This window comes from Bos indicus, chromosome 25, assembly GCF_029378745.1.
Source record: "Bos indicus isolate NIAB-ARS_2022 breed Sahiwal x Tharparkar chromosome 25, NIAB-ARS_B.indTharparkar_mat_pri_1.0, whole genome shotgun sequence".
In the NCBI taxonomy this organism is placed as follows: Eukaryota; Metazoa; Chordata; class Mammalia; order Artiodactyla; family Bovidae; genus Bos; species Bos indicus.
This window is the reverse complement of record NC_091784.1, coordinates 35,237,199-35,258,871: the sequence shown is the minus strand read 5'-3', so window position 1 is coordinate 35,258,871 and position 21,673 is coordinate 35,237,199. Positions and strand designations below refer to the sequence as shown.

Below are 21,673 nucleotides of genomic sequence, written 5' to 3'. Positions count from 1 at the left end.
TCTGGTTAGACTGGAATGTACACGCGTGGGAGCGGAGTCCGTTCCCACCCGCCCTCTCTCTTCCCGTCAAGCGAAGCTGGCCTTCTGCTGGCCATCTCCACCTGCCCACCAGGGCCGAGCACAGACAGAAAGAGAACTCACCGTCTTCTTCATCTTCTCCACGAAGCTTCTGTCTTTGACAGAGGAGGTCCTGAAAAATAAAAGTGTCTGATGGGCACGGGAGACACCATGGTGCCCACACCATTAGCCGCCTCCAGTCCACTGCCAGGCTGGAAGAGGGAGGACCCAGGCTCCCGGACCTGGTAGACCCAAATCTAACACCTCACAGGACCAGGGCTGACCCACTGGGTACAGGAGAGCATGAGAATGAAAGGTCAAGTTCACTCCCTGGGCCCCTACCAGCCCATGGTCCCCATGGCTTTGTCTCACCTCCAATTTCCACCTCTCAAGGCAACCAGGAGTCTCCCACATAAGATTCTGACCACGCTACTGCTGCACTCTAAAACCTTCCATGGCTCCCATGATCCACAGGCCAGAGGTACACAAGTCCCTTCAGGATCTGCCCTGGCCTTGCCTGCCAGCCCCCTCCCGAGGCCACCCCTCCGTGATGGTCCCTAGGATCCTGTCAACTCTACCGCCTTGTGTCTGGACATCAGGATGGCTGAAGACATACCCTGGGAGAGACCCACACCAGAGAAGCCATTCTAAAGAAAGAAATAGGGCCCTTCGATTCAGAATCCATCCTCCTCCACTGTCTAAATGATCAGCCACAATGACCAGCTGGGCATCTCCTAGTTCCTCCCTGCCCTCGGACCCACTGCCGCCTTGGCCTAGAGCGCCTTCCTTTAACCCTTTTCCCACAGACTCCTGCTTATCCCGAAAACACGAGGCCTAAGCTCCTGAGCACCTTCCCTGCCACTGACATGAGGCTGTCTGTTACCACCTTCAATGCGTCTTCACGCCTCCGTCCAAACCCTTCAGTGTGTTCTTGCTCAACCTGAGGGCTGGGTGTCACAACTGGGGGGAGCTGCCTGTGTATCTCTTTGCAATCAGCATGAGCACGATTGTACTTGGCACATGAAGCCTTATCAGCTTCTGGGATGGTCGGTCCTGAGTCCTCGCCCAGCAGGAGGTTGGCTGAGGTGGCCTCAGAGGCCTTTGGAGGCTCCCCGACCCACCTGAGGGTCTGACATCAGTGGAAAAGCTCTCCTCTCTCAAAGGACAGAGGCTTCCATACAAGCTTCAGCCAAGTGGACTTGAGTCCTCACTGAAGACAGGGACTAGGGCACACCCACCACCCACTGAGCACCCGGCTGCCCGTCCTCCACCTCCAGGTGATGTGGGCCAGCCAAGGGGGGGCAGGCATGAGACTACACAAGGTGGCCCCTACCTTCCCAGGGCCTGTCACCAGGCTCGGAAAATCAAAGAGGAAGAGGAGGGGCCACACCTCAGGAGCAGAGAGGTTCAGGGTCAAAGCCTGCTTCTTCTACTAAATAGGCCCCCGACTGGATAAGTCAGGCCTCTCAAGGCCTCGGACTCCTTGATTGAAAACCCTGCATCTCCACCTTTGCAGCCGCCCCAGTGGGGTGCTCCGCACTGGGAACTCGTCTAACTTTTAGGGATAAAGAGGGAAGGGGAAAGTATTTGGGTGGCTCTGTGATTTCAGCAGGGTGAGGTGTGAGAAGACCAAATTGATGGGGCATCCGCAGGCCACAGGCTCCAGAAGGAGCAGGCACTGTGCCCAGAGAGACAGGAAAAGCCTCGAGGAAGAGCTGGGCTCTGGTCTCAGGGAGGAAATGGCTCCTGCAAGGGAAAGCCGCGGCAGCTGAGGGGCTCCTGGATGAGGCCCAGGCAGCCGGCGGGGATGAGCTCTGGGGAGGAGGGCCAGGGAGGGGGGGCTCCCTATGCAGCTGCATGGAGAGGGTGTTCCAGGCTGGCAGGAAGGGGAAAGGGGGCCCTCTACGCAGGTCTGGTTGGGGGTGTCAGAGGGCAGGCACAAGGTGCTAAGGCCCCCCACCCCCAGGAACAGGGTGCTCCTGAGAAAGGCGTGCACTTCTGAAGGCCAGCACTGTCCTTAGCTTCAGCCCCTGGGGAAAGATCACACCCACAGAGCCACGAGCGGGACAGGAAACCCGAGGAGGAGGGGGAGACTCTGTCCGTGCCTCCAGTCACTGCCTGACACGGGGCAGGCTCCTCACGCTCCCACTGCTGATACCCGGCTGCCAGGCCCTGAGCAGGGCCACCCCTGGGTGCCCTTGCCTGGCTTCCCCGCTCCTGACCGCTGTGCACTGGGATTCGCACTCGGAACCCAATCTTTCCCAGGGTGAGGGATGGGTAGGGTGACTGCGGCCCTCCTGGTTTCTGGTCTAAACCCCTTTCTTCAGGAAGCAGAGACATGCAGCCTGCAAACCAGGACCTCGGGGGCCAGGGTGGCCGTGCCCCGGCGAGCCCCCAGGGGCTGCTCTTTAGGCCGTGCCCTCCTTGTGCCTCCAGACGTCCCTGCCCAGGAGCAAGTTCCCTCCACACCCCAGTGGGGGTGCCTGCGGGCATCCACACCATCTCCCTGGATGCTGTCTGGAACTGACCTCGGGATGGGCTCGTCCTGATGAGCTGAGTAGGTGCACCCCATGGCTTCTCATGCCCAGCTGCTCTGGACCGCGGGGGCCAGGCAGAATGCTGCGCCCCTGGATGCGTGCAGGGGGCCAGCAGCTAGCAGGTCGGGCTCCGTCCATTCTCTACTGGCGCTGGAGGTGGGCAGCCCGGCCCACGGACGCCGCACATCCTCCTGGACGCTCTGTTCTCTCGGGAGCCCCGCAGAGCCCCTGCCTGCCTCTGACCCCGGTGCCTGGGAGAGCAGCCGCATCTGGCGGCCCAGTGGGGAGGAACCGGGACTCCCGGCTGGAGCCTCCCATGAGCCCCTGCGTCTGGCACACACCCCTCCTCCTCCTGTATGGACCGAGGGAAGGAGGCAACCTCCCCAGCCCCGGCTGGAGTCTCCTTGGTAACTGTTTATAGCAGAGCCCTTTCTCCCCACAGCCTCCCCCTTTTCCACTTTAAGGAAAAAAAAAAAATGAAGTCGTGCAGGCTGAACAAAGCTCCTCTGGACCCTGGGAAGCGGTGGGGCAGGTTGCTATGGCAGGGCTGCATCCCTATAAAGGAGCCTGCTGCCGGCCTCCCTGGAATCCCGTTAAATTAGATCTGGCTCCCATCTCCCTCCCTACAAAAGAACTGCGGGGGACAGAGCCTACTACACTGGCTTCAGTCTCCTGGGGTAGACGGTCCATGAAACTAACACATCTTGGCCCCTCACTGCAGTGCGGGGAACGCCCAGCAGGGTGGGCTGAGATGGTTCCATGTGGGGAGCCCCCCTTTGAAGGCACCCAAGTAAACAGCCATCAGGAGAGGCCGCGGCTGGCCCAGGCGCAGAGCTGAGACCACACGGCTCCAGAGTACAAACGGTTCCAATTAGGTTCCCCACCCCCAAACTGGGAGCAGAAGTGCCTCTGGTTTCTGAGGTCAACTACAGCGGGGGTGGTGGGGGGGACTGTATCGGCCCGAAGGAGGGTGGACAAGAACACTGAGTCACTTGGACCGAGACAAACCACAAGGGCTGGCGTGATTCATTCTCTTTCCAGTCCCAGGCCATGCTCAGAAGGCTTTGTAAAATTTAATTTTCAGCAAAGCGGAACTGACTTCTTCTGAGACTTTCCCTTGCTCCCGGCAACACGTGGGACAGCTGCTTTTGAGTGGCTCCCTTCAGAGCCTTGTGGGTGGTGACAAGTTCTCCAGGCCCCAGGGCGGCAGGCGGGGAAAAGGGCCGAGAGCTGGGTGACATCGATGGCGGTAGAGCGGGTGGTAGAAGGGGGCAGACCCACCAGAGCCTCGTGGCGGAAACCTCGTGGCTAGTGGTTGGGAAAAGCTGCCTGGGGTGAAAACAAAGTGGCTCCCTGGAGCTTGAGAAACAGCAGCTTTCTCCACCACCCGGGCCCAGAGTGGGAACCGCCGTGGGCAGAAAGCGGCGAGGCAGGTGGGAGCATGCAGCAGTGTGGGAGGCCAGGGGTCAGAGACAAGAAAGGGGGGGACCCCTGCGTACAGAGTGCTCCTGTTCACTTCCTTTTCTACTTCAGGTAATTGCCCCGCCCACCCCCACCGGGAAGGTGGAAAGGATTCTGCCCCATTTGACTTTGGAGGGGAGTGAAGCTTGGGGCTGAAGCAGTAACTTCAGCTCCAGGAAAGCCCAGAGGCACCCTCCCACTCCCCAGCAGGGCAGGCTGAGGGTCTGCTCCCCACCCGCCCCCAGCAGAGCAAGGCTGCATCTCCCTGGTCACCCCGTTGGTCAGGACACAGGACACGGCGGTCCCCCTTCCCAGGGATTCCTCCCTGTCACTGAGGGTACTCTGAGCCTCAGGGGGAGTGATGTTCCCCTGGTGGACACCATGGGCCCTGGTCAGCAGGACACCTCCTGATGACCGTCCTCCAATCTGTGTGGGGCCCAGACGCAAACCGTAGCTCTCGGGGCTGCCCTGGCACCAGCCCTCCCCTCGGCTCCGCACGAGGGTCAGACAAAAACCCCAAGGCCCTGTGGGTCCCTCCCCAGCCTCAGCTCTCCTATCTTGGCTCCCTTCACGACCCCCGACTCCCTTGGTGACTTACACCCAGGCCCTGCCAGGATACACCTTCCCCAGAGCAGGCCCTGTTCTCCTGGTCCCGGCGTCAGTACACGCGGCCCTCTCCCAGCTTCCTACTCAGCCTCCAGACTCAGCCTGGGGGGTGCCTCCCTCCTGACACCCGCCAGTGGCACCTTGGCTGTCTGAGCCTTGTCCACTGTACCACCCTCGTGCGTCCCACCTGCACATGAGGCCCTGAGGATGCCCCGTGTCCCTACGCCCTGGCCCCTGGCCCCCAGAGATGAAGCCACTGGCACCGAGAGCCCAGAGGATGCCAAGTGAGGTCAGAAGGGCCACTGACACTCGGCCCTGCATCGCTTCCCAGACAGGCCACGTCTGAGCTTTGGGGCACTGGCTAGAATGGCAAAACCTCCCCAGTCCCATCAAGGGACAGGAGCGGTCCCTCGTGGTCAGGTGGCAGCAGAAAACCCTCAGCTCCGAGTACAGGGGCAGCGTGAATGTCCTGAGCCCACGTCCTCGCCGTGTCCACCACAGATGCAGGCGGTTTCGGGCACGGTCCACCCTCCATGGCCTTTCCTCATGCTTTGCTCTTTGTAAAATCTGTTTGCGTTTCCACTGTCAGAGCCAAGGACCCCTGTCTAGGAAAGGTGGCCCTGAGCTGGGTGTGCAAAGAGCCAGCACCAGGACAGCACTCGGGAGACAGAGAATGGTCAGAGATGGTGCTGGTGGCCTCGACTCCTGGTCTTCCTGGCCTTTCTGCTGAGAGCGAGCCGTCAAACAAAGGTCATGGAGGAAAATGAGCTTCTTTGTGGCTTTTCAGAAGCAACCCCCAGTGGGATGCAGTCAGTAAAATCTAGACCGTGGGAAACTCGGGGAAACAAATGATCTGGTTTCTTCAACAAAAAATGCTGTGAGGGAGTCACAGGGGTGGAATGAAGCCTTCGGACCGAAAGAGATCTGTCACTGTGTGATGGGGAAGCAGCCAGGCACGAGAGGCCACAGCCCCAGTGAGCATGACTTGCCAGAAAAGGCGAAAGTGCGGGACAGAAGTAAGACCAGCAGTTGCCAGGGGTGGGGGCTGGGGAGTGCCAACTGTGAAGGGGCCTGTGGGGGGTGCCTTCTGGGGTGCGGAATGTCCTTGGTTATCTTGACCGTAGCGCTGGTTACGCAACTGCACACACCTGTCAGGACTCATCAAACTGTGCACTTCAAAAAGGGGAATGTGCATGGCAGAAACCAGCATGATATTGCAAAGCAATTATCCTCCAATTCAAAATAATTTTTTAAAAAAGGAGAATTTGGGGGGTTTCCCGGGTGGTCCAGTGGCTAAGACTCTGTGCTCCCAATGAGGGGGCCTGGGTTCGATCCCTGGTCAGGGAACTAGATCCCACATGCTGTAACTAAGACTCAATGCAACCAAATAAAATAAATGAAATATATTTAAAAAAATTAAAAAAAAAAAGGAGACTTTTACTGCATGTAGACCTGACCCCTCCAAAAGAGAGGTTGAGAAGATTGAGTAATCAATTGTGATGTATGGCTTTAGATCCTGAATCTTTAAAAAAAAAAGGTTTAAAAAAAATGGCTTGGTCACTCAAGGAACTATGAACAATGCCGGCCGAGTATCCACTGATACTGACACATATTGTGGACTTGAAGGGGTGGGAGGGAGGCGGTGTGTTAGGTTTAGAAAGGGGAAGTCCTCGAATGCGAGAGAACTGGAATATTCTGCTAGTGCAGGTTTCCGTATAGTTTCACAGGAGATATTTCCAGTTTCCTATGAAAGCATGTGATTTCTTTATTCATCATTCATATGAGTTACAGGACTAATGATGAAATCATACGCCAGCTTTAAGGTAATCTGGCAAGAGTGGGGAATGGCCCGGAGTGGCGAGCTGAAATGGTGGCGGGGGCCTGGGTGCCCCCCATGCTTCGGTGTTTGCTTGCAACGTTCTGTAAGAAGCAGCTTTGTTTCTCCTGAAAGCACTCTTAGGCCCCACAAGAGGAGCAGGCTGCAGGGGTGAGGGCTTCCCAAGGCTGTGAGCAGAGCCGAGGGGGAGCACGGCCGGGGCTGGCTGGGGGCGCAGGCTGCCGTTCGGACCCCCTCGACACGGGCGGCCCTGCTCAGCCCCAGCCCCTGCTGGCCGCGGTCACGGTGGGCTCACAGCGTGGCCGGGTCCTCTGGGATGCTTTTTTTTTTTTTCCCCTTTTTCAAAAAAGGTTATATAGAAGTGAGTTTTAAGTGAAACTGCTAGGGCTTTCAATGTTGTAAATTAAAAAAAAAAAAAAGTAACGTAAGCCACACCCAGCCTGTGAGCCAGTTTGCTCGAGAGGCAGACACACGTGCAGATTTTAGCATTTACTAAGTCAACGGCCTTTCTCTGAGTATCTTCACTCCGACAGGCCGGGGGCTGGGCTGGAGACCCAGACAAAGGACAGGATGGGAACAGGACACTATCTCTGCACCATGGAAGGAGGAAAGAAACAAATTCCCACCCAATAGGAAGGGGCTGTATTATACGTGCAAGCAAAGTGCATGTGGGCACAGAGGGGCCCTGAGCTCCAGACCCCACTCTGGGGTCCCCCACACTGGGAGTTGCCCTGGCCCCACGCGCTCTGCCCAGAGGTACAAGCTGAGCGAAGGGGGAGGAGTGAGAGGGAGTGGAGATGAAAGCGGAATTATTACTATGAGGATGCGCTGCTTGTAACTGCTCTCTATTACAAGTCTTTAATTGCTATCGTAAACTGTTCGAAACACCTCCCCAGGGGGATAAAACCATGTTTCCGGATTAGAAGGCTCAAGGCTCAATACTGGAAGATGCCAATTAATTGAGAGATTCCATCCAATCCCAGCAGGTTTTTTTTTTTTCATTTGTTAGTACTCTTGCCTGGAAAATCCCATGGACGGAGGAACCTGGTGTGCTGCAGTCCACGGGGTTGCTAAGAGTTGGACACGACTGAGCGACTTCACTTTCACTTTTCACTTTCATGCATTGGAGAAGGAAATGGCAACCCACTCCAGTGGTCTTGCCTGGAGAATCCCAGGGACGGGGGAGCCTGGTGGGCTACCGTCTATGGGGTCACACAGAGTCGGACATGACTAAAGTGATTTAGCAGCAGCAGCAGCAGCAGCAGCAGACATTGACAAACTGACTCTGAAAGTTACATGGAGTCGAGTCCCTGCAAGTCCAGTGGTTGGGACTCTGTGCTTTCATTGCTGGGGTCTGGGTCTGATCCCCGATTGGGGAACTAAGATCCCACAAGCTGAGCTTTGGCCAAGTTAAAAAAAAAAAGTTACTTGGAAATGCCAAGGGCCCCCAAAAGCCAACAGAATCTTAAAAGAACAAAGCTGGAGGACTTGGACTACCAGATACCAAGTCAACAGTTACTATAAAATCACAGAAAACAGAACAGTGTGGTACTGGGGAGAGGACAGAAAACAGACCAATGGAACAAGGAGTCTAGAAGTCAACCCCCATCTCTCTGGCCCCCCGAATCACATCCACAGTGATGACACTTTAGTGCAGTGAGAAAAGAATGACCTTTTCTATTGTAACAAATGGTGCTGAACTGAATACATGGATATCCGTAAAGGAAAAAATCAATCTCAAAGGGCCCTGACAATTGGCTGATACCCAATCAATTTTAGCTGGATGGCAGATCTAAGATAAAAACTACAAGAGTGAAGCTTTCAGAAGAAAATACAAAAGATAAGCTCCATGACCACAAGATAAGGCTTCTTCAACTGGACACCAGAGCATTAGCCATAAATGTGAAGGCCAACCAAAAGTTCACGATTGGACCCATTTAAGAACTTCTGATCACAAAAAGACAGATACTGTTCAGAGAGTTAAAGGCAAGTTACAAAAAGATCCTGAAGATATGTAGATATCTAACGAAGGACTCGGATCTAGAATACATGAAGAACTGTGACAAATGAAGAAGGTTAATAACCTGGCAAGAAAAAAATGGCCAAAGTCTTGAATGACCTTCACAAAAGATACCTCAGTGGCCAGTAAACATGAAAAATCACTGAAATGTGATTAAAACAGGTACCACCACACGCCCATTAGAATGGCTAAAATTTTATTCTGTTTTTTTTTTTTTTTCATTAAAAAACTGTTTTTTGCCCATATATGCAGCTTGTGGGGTCTTAGTTCACTGTAGTGGTGGTGGTGGTTTAGTGGCTCAGTTGTGTCCGGCTCTTTGCGACCCCGTGGACTGTAGCCCACCAGGCTCCTCTGTCCACGGGATTCTCCAGGCAAGGACACTGCAGTGGGTTGCCATTTCCTTCTCCAGGGGACCTTCCTGACCCAGGGATCAAACTTGGGTCTCCTGCATCGCAGGCAGATACTTCACAATCCACGCCAGAAACCCCTTCGTTCGCTGACCAGGGATCAAACCCAGGCACTGATAGTGAAAGCAACAGGTCCTAAAAACTGGACCACCCGGGAACTCCCTAGAAAGGCTAAAATTTTTTAACTGATAAAAGTTAAGTGTTGGTGAGGATGGGCAGCAACTGAACCCCTGCATGCTGGGGGCAGGGCTGGGAGCTGGTACTTGCAGGCTGGGAAACTGGCCGTATCTAACAGAGGCACATGTGAGCCTTCCCTCTGACCCCAACTCCACGTCCACCACACACCCAGCAGAGCGACGTCCACACGGGAACCATGTCCACTTGTACAGGTGTTCCCTGCAGAGCCGCTGGTAACAATGCCTGAGGCTTGAAGCAATCTAAAGGGCCTTGGTGACGGGAGTGAATAAGTCATGGTTTATCCCACAACTGAAAGCCATGTAATGATAATGAAAGAACCATCACTATACATGATGTGGAGAAACCTCAGGAAAAATGGCCAAACGCTACACATCCCGAGACACAGACGACGCTTGTCACGAGAAGTCAGGAGAGTGGGCGACCTGGGGGTGGTGAGACTGGTGGGGGGAGTTTCTTACATGATTATGCCCCTTTTGTGAAAAATGATCAGACCATGTGCTTAAGATCTGTGTACTTTTATGTCTGCATGTTATGCATTTCAATAAACAGCTTATGAAAAATACCATGGAGGCCTTCTAGAACTGACCTTTCTTTGAAGCCCTCCCTGGGCACCTGAGGTTCTGAAGCCCAATCCAGCCTTGTGATGAGGGCCCCCCCGAGGCCAGCACACCTGGGAGATTCACCTGCCGACATGGGGGCTCCTTGGGGATCGCGTGCACCCCGAAGTCCGGGGTCAGGGGGCTGCGGACGTGCATCCTGTGCTTGCTGTCAGACACAGCCGCTCCCACTGGCCTGGTTTTTAAAAAATATCCATGCTCAAAGGTCTGGACTCACTATCCCAGGTGGTGAAGGCCTGAAAAGGCCTTAAAAGACCAACTGGAAGCCACTGGGAATCAGTGAGGACTCTGGATCCAGCTGTGGGCTACAGACAGTCCCCACACCGCTGGCTCTCCACGGGCCTGGCGGTGAGGGAGGCCGAGCTGTGGCTGGAGCCGCCTGCGCTCACCGGAAGCACGAGAGAGCAGGGGCAGCATGGAGGGATTTGCACAGGGCCAGCTGCGTGGCCCAGGCACATCAGCAAAGCGGCCTCTCTGAGTCTCAGCTCTCTCACCTTTACACTGGGATATTACCCACATCTTAAGAGACAGAAGGCAGCCTGGCAAAGCGGGGAAAACGGGGCTGTGCAGTCTGTAGATCTGGGTTCAAAAGAAAAACCAGCTCTGCTTGTAAGTTAGGTGACCTCAGGCACACTCAGTCACTAACACCTCAGCTTCCTTCTCTGCCAAACAGGGTAATGATGGTGTTCTGGAAGGTTCCTGTAAGACTGGAGATGGTATTAATGATGAGGGCTCTTCAAGCACCAGGAGCTGGGTAAAGAGCTCTATGACGGAGCATGTCGGTTAATTTTTACAGCCCTATGAGGTCAGTTCTACTGTTATCTCTGATTTATAATTAAAGACACAAACTTCAAAAGATTAAGTGAGGGCAAATGTCACAAGACTAATACAGGGTGGGGTGGGGTCAGGACTCAAACCTTCGTAACCAACATCAGGGCCCAGACCCTAACCACTGCTCGACGACAGCTTCTCTTACAGTGTACAACGCAGGACCCTGGCCACAAGATATTCAGCGTGATACCATGAGGGACGAGAAGGGGACTGAAATATGGAGGGTGAAAATTTTAGGATTATAAAGAGGGAAATAGAGTTTCAGCACTCTGGCAAAGAGAAACCATTTGAATCTGTGAATCTGTAAAGTCTAGGACTTCTGTTTCAAGTCCATCTAGTGACCCCAGGGACCCTGGTAACACAAGAATGGTGGCTCCAGGCTCTCTCATGGCACAGCCTCCCTCAGGGGTAGGGGTTGGGACTTGCCTGCATCTTACAGATGAGCAGACGCAGGGCCCCTTTAAACTGGGACCTGGGCACTGGTCCTCTTGAGTGCCATACCTTTTCACCAAGAACACTTTGCCACACCACGAATGTACCTGTCCAGTTCCAGGGGTACAGGCTGGCCTCCGCTCGCCTGCCAGCCTCCCCTCGCCTGCCAGCCTCCCCGCCCCGCTCTGGCCTTCTGCTGGCAAAGCCCTTGAAGTCTTGGAATGTGGCCCCTTTCCTGCAGCACACCTTTCTGACCTCTCCAAGAGAGGATGCCTCAGTAGAGACCCCAGAGCCTGTGTCTCCCGCCTGCTCACCTCTCCCTCCATCATGAGCGATGAGGCCACCCACTCTGTTGAGCTGAAAGTGTTTCAGAAACAATTTTTTAAAGTACCTTTCCAAGTCATGACTTGTTAGCTTCTTTAACATAAAGGCCATTCTTGCATACCTGCGGCGTCCAGCGTAGTGCTCGGTACGAAACACTTTGGGACACAAACACCTAAGCAGCTGCCGAGTGGCAGGACTAGAGCTAGTTGATGTTACAGACGTCACCCACAAGAGCCCTGTGAGGGCGGGGTCACTGCATTTAGGGTTAGTGACCTCTGGGGAGGGGAGCGGGCCTGGAGGCTGCATTAATGCCCAACAGTCAATGATTAAATCAATATGCACACACAATGAAACCTCTACAAAAACCCAAAAGGATGGGGTTTGGACAGTCCTGGAGCTGCTGACGACACAGAGGGATTGGGCAGGTGGCAGCCCAGAGAGGCAGGGGAGCCCTGGGCCCCTTCCCCACACCTTGCCCTATGCCTCTCTTCCATCTGGCTATTTCTTTTATTCTTACTAAATCACACTAAGCAGGTGATCTAGTAAGAAAGGTGTTTTCCTGAGTTCTGTGTACCCCTCTAGCGAATTAATCAAACCCAAGCAGAGGGTTATGGGAACCTCTGACCCAGGTAGTTGCTGGCACCCGGACTTGTTGATCATTGTCTGAGGGGGGCAGGGCGCGGGCCTCTGGGGCTGAACCTGTAACCTGGGGGAGCTGATGCTAACTTCAGGAGACAGTGTCACACCCAGCTGGGGTCCAGAGAGATGGAGAACTGCTTGCTCAAAGGAGCGTTCAGTCTGAGCACTGACAGTAGAGGAGGAAAAAATAGCTTTTCTCTTACTTTGTCACCAACCCTTGACCGCAACCAATCTCTAAGCTCCAGGCTCCTCTCTTCATTTAAAAAGAGAAAGCAAATATCCTCCAATTAAAATAAATAAATTTTTAAAATAAAATAAAAAGAGAAATGAGCAGCTGTTAGGTGAATAGGATATGTTAAGGCAGCGTCAAACTGCAACTCTCTCCTTGTCGACAATGAAAAGGATTCGAGGGAATCCCAAAAGGACCCGTTACCTTGCGCCCTGGCCCTGAGGAGGGTGCCTCGGTGAGCCCGTGCATTTACGAAAGGCACGGTCAGGGCCTGGAGTGAGGCATTAACTGGGAGCCTTGTGCTGAGGCCCCTGCATGCCAGAGCATCATGCTGCCTGTCGGCGTACGGCGACTTCTGCTCTGACTGGTTCCTGCGACGCCTGAATACGAGATAGGCATCAAAGGACCTTGACCGACGTGAGGGGCAGCACAAACAGAAGCACTTATGAAGCTAGACCAGAAGCAGAGCCCACCAATCAGGCAAAACCCAAGACGCTACGAGGGGCCCTGCCCCTCTCAGCTGGCTTGCTCCTGCCTGAGCACTGCCGGGAGGACAGCAGAGACGTGCTCCGGGGGGGACCCTGAGTGTTGTCACTTACGTGGTCTGAATCTTGGTGAACTCGGGGACTTCTTCTTTTTTCTTCCTGAAGAGGAACCAGTATGTCATGACACCCACGATGAGAGAAAACAGGATCACGTCCGTCGTGCTGAAAAGGGACACTTCTTCAGCCACCATCTCAGACGTGGTGGTGCCGGCATCCATGTTGGAGTCTGCCATGTTCATCAGGAATCTGTCCAGACAAAGAACGACAGAAGTCAGCAGGGGCCGCCTGGGGCCTGCTGGGGAGCCCCCTGAAGGCTTCGGTCTGGGCTGCACACCCCAAGGGATGCAGCAACAGGCAGAGCCCCGGGACCAGAACCGAGCGAGCATGCGGCCGGCGTGGTGCCTGCTCAGCCCCGGGTGCACCTGGGCACAGGCTGGAACCAGGACCGGGCCTCCAGTGCCCTGAGGAGGAGCCACGGGTTCCCCACACCAGCCTGCTTCAGCCCCACAAGGACACAGCGGGGCGCAGCTTCCCTTTCCCCGGCAGGCCCGGGATGCCCCGAACCAGCACGCTCCACAGGTCTTCAGGGACTGGCCCTTGGACAGCTCCATGGAAATAACCTCTGAGCCCTTGGGATGTGCCGCCTAATAAGAATGTCTCTGCATACCCGAGACCTTGGGTCACCCAGATGGTTTATGCTAATGCTGCAGCGTAGGGGAACACCTGGGGCTCTGAGTCACATCGTACTGCTGGGACCTCTGGGGCTCTGGAGACTCAAGAGGTGAGCTCAGACATGGGGGTGCCCCGGGCCTTCAAGACTGATTCTCAGTAGGGAACCCTGGACGCCACAGCTAGAGGGGGCCTCGCCGGCTGGCAGCACCTAAGACACGTGGCCGCACGTGGCTGCTGGTGGAGAACATGGTGTGACTCCCCCGGAGGACAGCCCGCCCGCAGGCAGAGCACACCTGGAAGCTTCTGCCCGCTCCTGCTGGACTGTCCTTTCGCGTCTCCCTCTGCTGCTTTCAGGCTGTCTCCCTCAGCCGTAATCAACTATGACTGGGAGTAAAGCAGCTTTGCCAACTTCTGTGAGTCCTGCTGCATCACTGAGCCAGACGGTGGTCTTGGGGGAACCCCCCCCCACACACACACACCAATTGGCTTAGTTCCCAGATGGTGTTCTTGGGAACCCCCACCACACCAACCTATTTAGTCCCCTTGAAAGGTGCTCGACTGGTCCTTCCACCACTGAAACCTGGCAGGTATGTACAGATGAGTCCACAGAGGCCCAGACACTCCCGCAGTGCACTTCTGCCTCTTGTCACCAAGGCCGGGCTGGCTCTTCAATCTCATTGTGCCCTTTTGCAATCACTGCTCCTACCCAGTGGCTGGCTCTCAGCGCAACCACGGCTCCAGGCTTGGTCAGAAATGCCTGAGTCACAGCTCGGCGAGGAGGGCAGCGCGAGATTACTTCACACGTGACTTCCATTAGCTGTCACTGACTTCGGGGAACCAGAGCGGGGGCCCCGGGTCAGCTGAGGGCCGGGAGCGGGCCCTTCAGGGCGGCCCTCAGCCTGCTTCTGAGCTTGGTCACTAATCTGAGGGGCTGGTTTCAGAGGCTGAGTTCCCGAGATCACCTTAGCTCACCCTTTCCGATACCTGATGTGAAAAGACAATCTTAACTCGAGTACCCAGAAAGTACTGTTTAAAGAATTGTCCTATAAACACACTGAATGTTTACTCAGGGTTAGTCACGTCTCGCTACCCACCCAGCAGTGGTGTCTGGCATGCCCACGAGACTTCTGCTGTGGAGGGGACCTGTCCTCATGGTCTCGGAGCCTGCCTGGGGGTCCCACCAGGGCTGACATGCTGACCCAGGAGAGCCCCCCATGACGACTGCCAGCTCCCTGTCCCACCACCTTGCTGACTCAGGCTGCCCAGCCCCCTTACTTACCAAGGGGGGACTGACACCCACAAAACTAAACAACTGCTCCTTGCCACACGCCAAGTCAACCACAGCACTAAGACTGGGGTCTCCACAGCTCTGAGATGTAAGATGTCAGACAGACCAGAGCTGCAGAGGGTGGTGCAAAGGACCCCGGAGAGCATCTATTTCCACCAGAGGCCGGGAGGCTCCAAGGGCGAGGTTTACTCGCCACTCACCCAAGCCGGGCAACAGAGTGGACACATCTCTTTGTTCTGTCCCCAGTTCCCGAGGGACAAACAGTTCCCCCAAGACACCTGGGTATCTGGCTCGTGGTGAGAAGGAAGGGTTGGCAGGCTGGCAAGGAGGAAGTCAGGAAAAACCTTCACCTCATGCTTCCCAACTAGGATCAGAGCCACGTGCCTGGGGGCTGAAGCCAAGAACAAACTGTTAAACCACCAACGTCCCACGGAGGTGTACATGAACGCACCTGCCCTCCTCTCCAGCCTGTGTCCCTGTCCCCAGGGCCTTGACCCGGGCCTGGGATGCTCTCCTTCTACCTGCTCCCCACTCGGTCCTCAGACCCTGGCTCAACTGTCACTTCCCGGGTGGGGGTGTGTGTCACACTTTCCCGGCACAGTGCTTGGCACATCACCTAGGGCTGGAGAAAAGTTCTCATGGAATGAAAAAAGTCAATGAATTCACTGAAACACACAGGATGTATCAACTGCATGAACCACTGACATGAAGCCTACAGACCGAAAAGAACTTAGGGGCTGGGAGCATGCCCATGCAGTGATCCTCCAGGACACAGGTCTCCCGACTTTCTCGGCTTGTGAAGCCCCTGGAATCTGAGTAAATGGTATCCCTAGGCCAAGAGACATACCAAAGAGTTCCATTTAGGAGTAGTTGGATCCCAACAACTTCCAAAAACCCAGCTCTGCAAAGACACACAGAGTGTCAAAGGGAATGCAGAAGATCTCACACTGATACTGAGAAACACCCCAAGCTGCGCTCAGGGGCATAGATGTGGAGTCTCTCTGAGCACCTCTGCGTGCCACCAATGATGCCCCGAGGCACCTCAGCAAGGTCAGGGAATCAAGGCCCTGCTGCATAAAATCACTCTACTCTGAGTGTGAAATATTCAGATGGAAGAAATTTGACCATCCTGCCTGGTGGATGGTCTCCATTTCAAGTGTGGGGGGCTGACCGTGAGATAGTCTGAGGTCCCCACAGGCCCTTGAGGGAGACTCTGGGAGCCCTGTGCAATCTACCTTTCAATCATTCATTCATTCTTTTGCACTTAGTGGGAAGCAGGAAAACCAAACAGTACAGAGCTCACGGGGCCAAAAGCAACATCTGTCAGCAACAGAAGAAAATAAAAAGGCTGTGGGAAAATAGAGGAAGTTCTTAACCAGACCAGGCTCTTGCCACAGGCCTGTTGCCAGCTGGGCAAATCCCTTACTGGCAGGAAGGAGGCTTCCATGTTCTTACATGTAAAAATTAGACACAGAAAAAATGGGGTTCATCAAAGACCAGCCAAGTAAGTCTCCCCCACCCCAAACAGAGCAGGTCTGATTCAATCTTTTATTATATATTAGGTCTGTACCTAAGTTTTTTCACTTTTATCATAAAGACAGTGTACATATGGAAACGGGCATAAACAGTTAGACAGGTGCTATTCCTCCTTTTGAACTGCACCAATTAGCCAGTTCTCACTGATGCTGAAGGTCAGAGGCAGCAATGCCAGGGCTTCCCAGGTGGTGCTAGTGGTAAAGAACCCACCTGCCAATGCAGGAGACGTAAGAGATGTGGGTTTGATCCCTGGGTTGGAAAGATCTCCTGGAGTAGGAAATGGCAACCCACTCCAGTATTCTTGCCTGGAGAATCCCATGGACAGAGGAGCCTGAAGGGCTACAGTCTGTGGGGTAGCACAGAGTCGGAGACAACTGAGCAGCAGTCCCCGGGGCAGCCCGACACCCTGCAGAGCGGGGTGAACAAATCGCTGGCCACCCGGGGCCAAGGACGTGGCGGGAGCGAAGTCAGCTTTGAAGGGACACATGTGGCAAAAAGAGAAGGGCTCTTTCTCCATCCAACTGTTGACAACACCTGATGTCTCAGATTGTCCTCTAGAAAGGATCTGCAGCTTTGCCGTCACTGTACGTTAACTTCTCGTCAGTAAGTGATCGACTGAGCTGGCGCTGACATCACAGTGAGTTGGCATGAATGCAGCAACAGGAAGGAAGGAAGGAAGGAAGCCAGCGAGCGGTGCACGCCGCCCCTTTAGTGCGCATGTCACCCAAGCACCGTCGCCTCCAAAGAGCCCAGGACCACCCCCCCCCAACCCCCGCTGCAGCGGGAGTAGGGTCTGCTCCAGGTCACAAACCTCTGCCAAGGTTCTTCAAGATGAGAGAGAGAATCCTTAGGGAAACCAAGCCTCCTCTTGCCTAACAACCCTCCAGAGCCTGAGCGATAACTCAGGGGAAAGGGCCTCTCCAAGGCAGCCTGCTGAGAGCACTGCTCAAAAGAGCAGCTGGAACACACTCCCCTCTGGGTACAGTGTCCGCCTCGCTGACCTTTTAAACCCACACAAGGCCAGCGAGGCTTTCTTTGGGTTCATCCTGTTTGCCATTCACTCAGCTTCTTCCATCTGCAGGTTGGGAACTTATCATCTATTTTGTCTCCAAGTTCTTTCCCAGCCCCACCCTCTTTCTCTTTCCCTCCCGGGGCCTCGCTGGCCTATGTGTGTGGCTGTCCCCAAGTCCCTGCGGCCATGCTCAGTTTTATCACCTCGCTTCTCTGCTGGCTCAGATTGGGTCATTTCCATTCTCCTGAGTTAACCAGTGGTCTCCTCGGCCAATTCTGCCGTCGTGCCATGCGTGGAATTTTGGTCTTTTCTTTTTGCTACGGTATCTTTCAGTTCTAAAGAACTTTCGGCTCTTCTTTATCTTTTGTATGACTGCTTTTTCTCATTCAAGTTGAGATTTTTCCTAGTTCTTAGGATGGTGAGTGATTTTTTAAAATTGGATCCTAAGCATTTGGGGTATTATAACACTCTAAATTTTATTTAGGAGAAGGCAATGGCACCCCACTCCAGAACTCTTGCCTGGAAAATCCCATGGACGGAGGAGCCTGGTAGGCTGCAGTCTATGGGGTCGCTAAGAGTCGGACATGACTGAGCGAATTCACTTCCACTTTTCGCTTTCATGCATTGGAGAAGGAAATGGCAACCCACTCCAGTGTTCTTGCCTGGAGAATCCCAAGGACGTGTTTAAGTCCTCTCTTTTGTCAGGCCTTCTCTGTCCCAACGCTGGTAGGCATATTCCAGTGGTTTCAAACCACGGAGGGGCCACACATAGGGGAAAACGGAGCTCTGAGGAAGAAGAAGGGAAGATGGTCCAAACAGTCAAAGATGGGTCACCCAGGGACCAACCTCTGAGCTGGGGCATGAAAAATGACCAGGGTCCACCAGTTGGGTAAAGGAGGGAAAAGTTCCAGCTGGAGGAAGCATCTGCCTCCTGATAAACGAGCAGTAGTTACTCACTTGTAACCACTGATACAAATGATAAAAGAGCAGCAGTTACAGAATCTAGTGTGACTCAAGAGCGTTAGGACAAGATGCGTATGCATGAGTATAAGGGTGATGAGTAAGAGGCTGGCCTTTAAAAGCAGATTTAAGACCAGTGCGTGGAGGAGTGTTCTGCGCGCCTAAGGCCTTTGAGCTCTGGGTGGCAGTGATGACAGGGTGAGGCTGTGGCACAGTCAGAACAGGTGGCGGGGTGGTAACCCCAAACAGTGGCTGCACCCACAGGATCAATGCAGACGTGGAGCCATGACCAAGGCATCCTTGACTAGAACTCATGCAGGCCCACGTTCCTCGCAGATGCCCAAATGCCCCGGCTGATGACTTTTCCCCCGATTAACAGGGCTTATGGGTGGGATGTGGAGACACGTGACGGGCACTGTGTCTGATGCAAGGATGTGAAAGAGGAAGGCAGCCAGGGAAGCTGGATCTGTGAAAGCATGACCTGGTAAGAAGCAGGCAGAAGAGTGAGCTAGCATTACTCAGCGTAAACGGAGCTGACAAAGCCCCATGGGCACTGACCACCGGAACTGCAGCCGGTCGTGGACGGCCACATGCGCTTGTTTCTTCTTTCGGCCTCTCTGGGGCCTCAGCCACCTGGCCTGAACCAAAAGCACTGTGAACCCACAGATCCCCTAAGCCCTTGGCAATAAACTCTGGGGCATTCTGAGGCTGTAACTTAGTTGACACTACTAAAAGTTAGCAAGGGCAATTTATGGGTAGAAGAGACTTCATACGAGTGCTGTGAGATAATAGAAAATATATATATACATACATACAGGGGGCTCTGCCCCCTGTTCCTGGCACAGAGTTTCTATCCTAAAACTCTTGGAATTTCCTAAAGTGATAAGAGCACCAGGAGCATCTTCTGTTTGAATGCAACTGTGAGTGGGCTCCTGCACGGGGGCTGGTTACCAGGACGACCAAGTGATGAATTTGTTGTTATTTAGTTGCTCCGTTGTGTCTGGCCGTTTGCGACCCCATGGACTGTAGCCCACCAGGCTCCTCTGTCCACAGGATTCTCCAGGCAAGGATACTGGAGTGGGTTGCCACTTCCTTCTCCAGGGGATAAGCTTGGAATTTTCAGTCCCTACCTGCAACGCCTTCTCCAGAGAGGGGAGAGGGGCTGGAAACGGACTGAATAACTGATCATCCCCACAGGAGGAGGCCTCCCTCAAATCCCAGAAGCACGGGGCTCGGGGAGCTTCCAGGTTGGTGAGCAGAGTCACGTGCTGGGAGGGGGACCCTAAGTCTACAGGGACAGAAACTCTTGGGTTCAGGATCCTCCCAGACCTCACCCTATGTGTCTCTTCATCTGCCTGTTCACCTGTATCCTTCATCAGATCCTTTAATATACTGGTAAATGTGTTCTCCTGAGTTCTGTCAGTGGCTCCAGCAAATTAATCAAACCTGAGAAGGGGGCTGTGGGAGCCAAAATGCAGAGTCCATCAGTCAGAGGCACAGATGCCAACCTGGACTTGGGACCACCATCTGCAGTGGGGGTAAGGGGGGAGCAGTCTTGAGGGACTGAGCCCTTACCCTATGGGATCTGACTCTCTCTCCAGGGAGACAGAATCAACATGGAGTTAAACTGCAGGGCACCCAGTTGCTGTGCTTGGTGGGGAAGCTCCCCCACATCTGGCATGAGAGGTGAAGGAGAGACCCAGGAGGAAGGGCTGGGCCTCTCTAAGCCAAGTTCATATGGCTCACCCCTCAACTACAAACCGGCACTTGTCATCTACCCCCACGAGGATTAAATCATGGGCTACTGCAGCTGCTGACCTTCAACACCCCATGAAAGGAGCTCAGAGTGGAGAGCAGAAATGAGGCATCTGTGCTCAGGGGAAAACTGGCAGGACAGGTCTTCAGACAGATATTTTCAGGAGCTGATTTTTCTGAGCCCAATTCTTGCATCTCCTCATACCCAGAAAAGCACTAAAATCCTTCATGGTAATGACTGCTCCTCATGGCTAGCAGAAAGCTTCATGAGATGAGCAGAAACCTTCTGGAAAAATCTGTGCCTGATTGCATGTATTCCCCCTTTACCAAAATCACATGCATACTGTCCTCCCCACACCCCGTCTCTCTGGAGCGGTTTCTCGGAGCTGAGGTTCTGTCTCCCAGGCTGCAGTCCTCATTTTGTCCCCAATAAAACCTATCTCACAGCTCTCATGCGCATTTTTAAGCCGCCACCCTCCTGATTTAAGCCGCCACCCTCCTGACCACCCCGTCGCCTTCACTGACTATGAATACAAAGACGGAAAAGAGAGGCACAGAGCTGCAGACTTGCCCTGCTTTACTCAAGGTCTGGGCAGATGAGGTCGGCTTCTGCCTCTAGTGCCTGATTGGGAATAAGGGGTGTTGGTGTGATGAGAAACGCCAAAGGGCAATCAGAACGCCCCCATCCCCAGCAGGGCACGCCACCATTCACTGGAAATGTCCACATAGCAAGGCTGCAAAACAGATCCTATGCCTCCCTTTCCAAGAAAAGGGAATGGGATGGGCCAGAGCCTACGGGGCCTTCCCAGAGTGGACCTGCACTAAGGGCCTACTGACAGGGAGCATCAGAGACAAACCAGAACACAGTCAGAAAAGGGCCCCCAGGATGGCGTGGTCCCCAAAACATGACACATGAGAAGCTGGAAAGGAACCGGAGAAGTTTACCCTAAGAGATTGAGAGGCAGCTGATCCCTGCTTTGGGTGGTCAGGAAACAGAGGTGGCGGCGGCCCTGGACTGCAGAAGTGGTAACGGACGGACGGAGGTTCCCACACTCTCCAGGAAGAACTTTCTGACAAAGATGCACAGAAAGAAAATGAACCGCGGTGAGGCGTGCCCCACTCCCATCAGTGGACGTGGGTCAACACAAGGCTAGGTAATCTGCACTTAATGACAGACTGTCTGCCACGCCAGGGGCCTGGGACACAGACCCGCCAAGTTCATGATCATAAAACCAAACCAGCTGACTGGTGACGATACCAGGAGGAAAACCCTCGTCTCTGACCTGAGTCAACACTTCAATATGGATTCCTGACCTTCTTTCCCTTCTTTCAAAGGCTTTGAAACACACACACAGACACACACACAGACACACACACATGCTTCTAGTTCTCATTAAAGAAGAGCTGTGGAAAGCGAAAGCAGACAATGACGCAGTGACACACCCGCCGCACGGCCTAAGGACTCGGGCAACGGGAAGAGACCGGGAGGCGCAGGGCAGACTCTGAAAGACGCAGGAAAGGGGAGCAAGTACTAACCCTCTTGATGAATCAAGATCACCAGTCCCAGCATCAGTCCGTGCTTCCCACGGAGCTGGGCTTTCTGCTGCGGAGAGAGGAATCCTGGGGGGTTGATGAGTCTTTCAGCCCCCTGAAGTCACACAGCTGATGAGGGGTGCAGCTTGAATTAAAACATGTATCTAGGGACTTCCC

The 21,673-nt window shown here is 54.2% G+C and overlaps 1 protein-coding gene across 3 annotated transcripts in view; it reads right to left on the bottom strand.

The window, feature by feature from the left end:
- The window catches only part of POR (cytochrome p450 oxidoreductase), a 54,286-nt gene that overhangs the window by 12,356 nt on the left and 20,257 nt on the right, over nt 1–21,673 (bottom strand). For 2 of the 3 annotated variants that reach the window (XM_019987681.2, XM_070780065.1), the window contains exons 2-3: nt 12,795–12,986; nt 142–190 (exon numbers count right to left, since the gene is read on the bottom strand). In XM_019987681.2, the coding sequence (XP_019843240.2) occupies nt 142–190; nt 12,795–12,979 (234 nt within the window). In that variant the 5' untranslated portion in view covers nt 12,980–12,986. Of the gene's footprint in view, nt 1–141; nt 191–2,585; nt 2,864–12,794; nt 12,987–21,673 lie in introns of those variants that run through there. The other variant, XM_019987682.2, reaches the window with a different exon arrangement.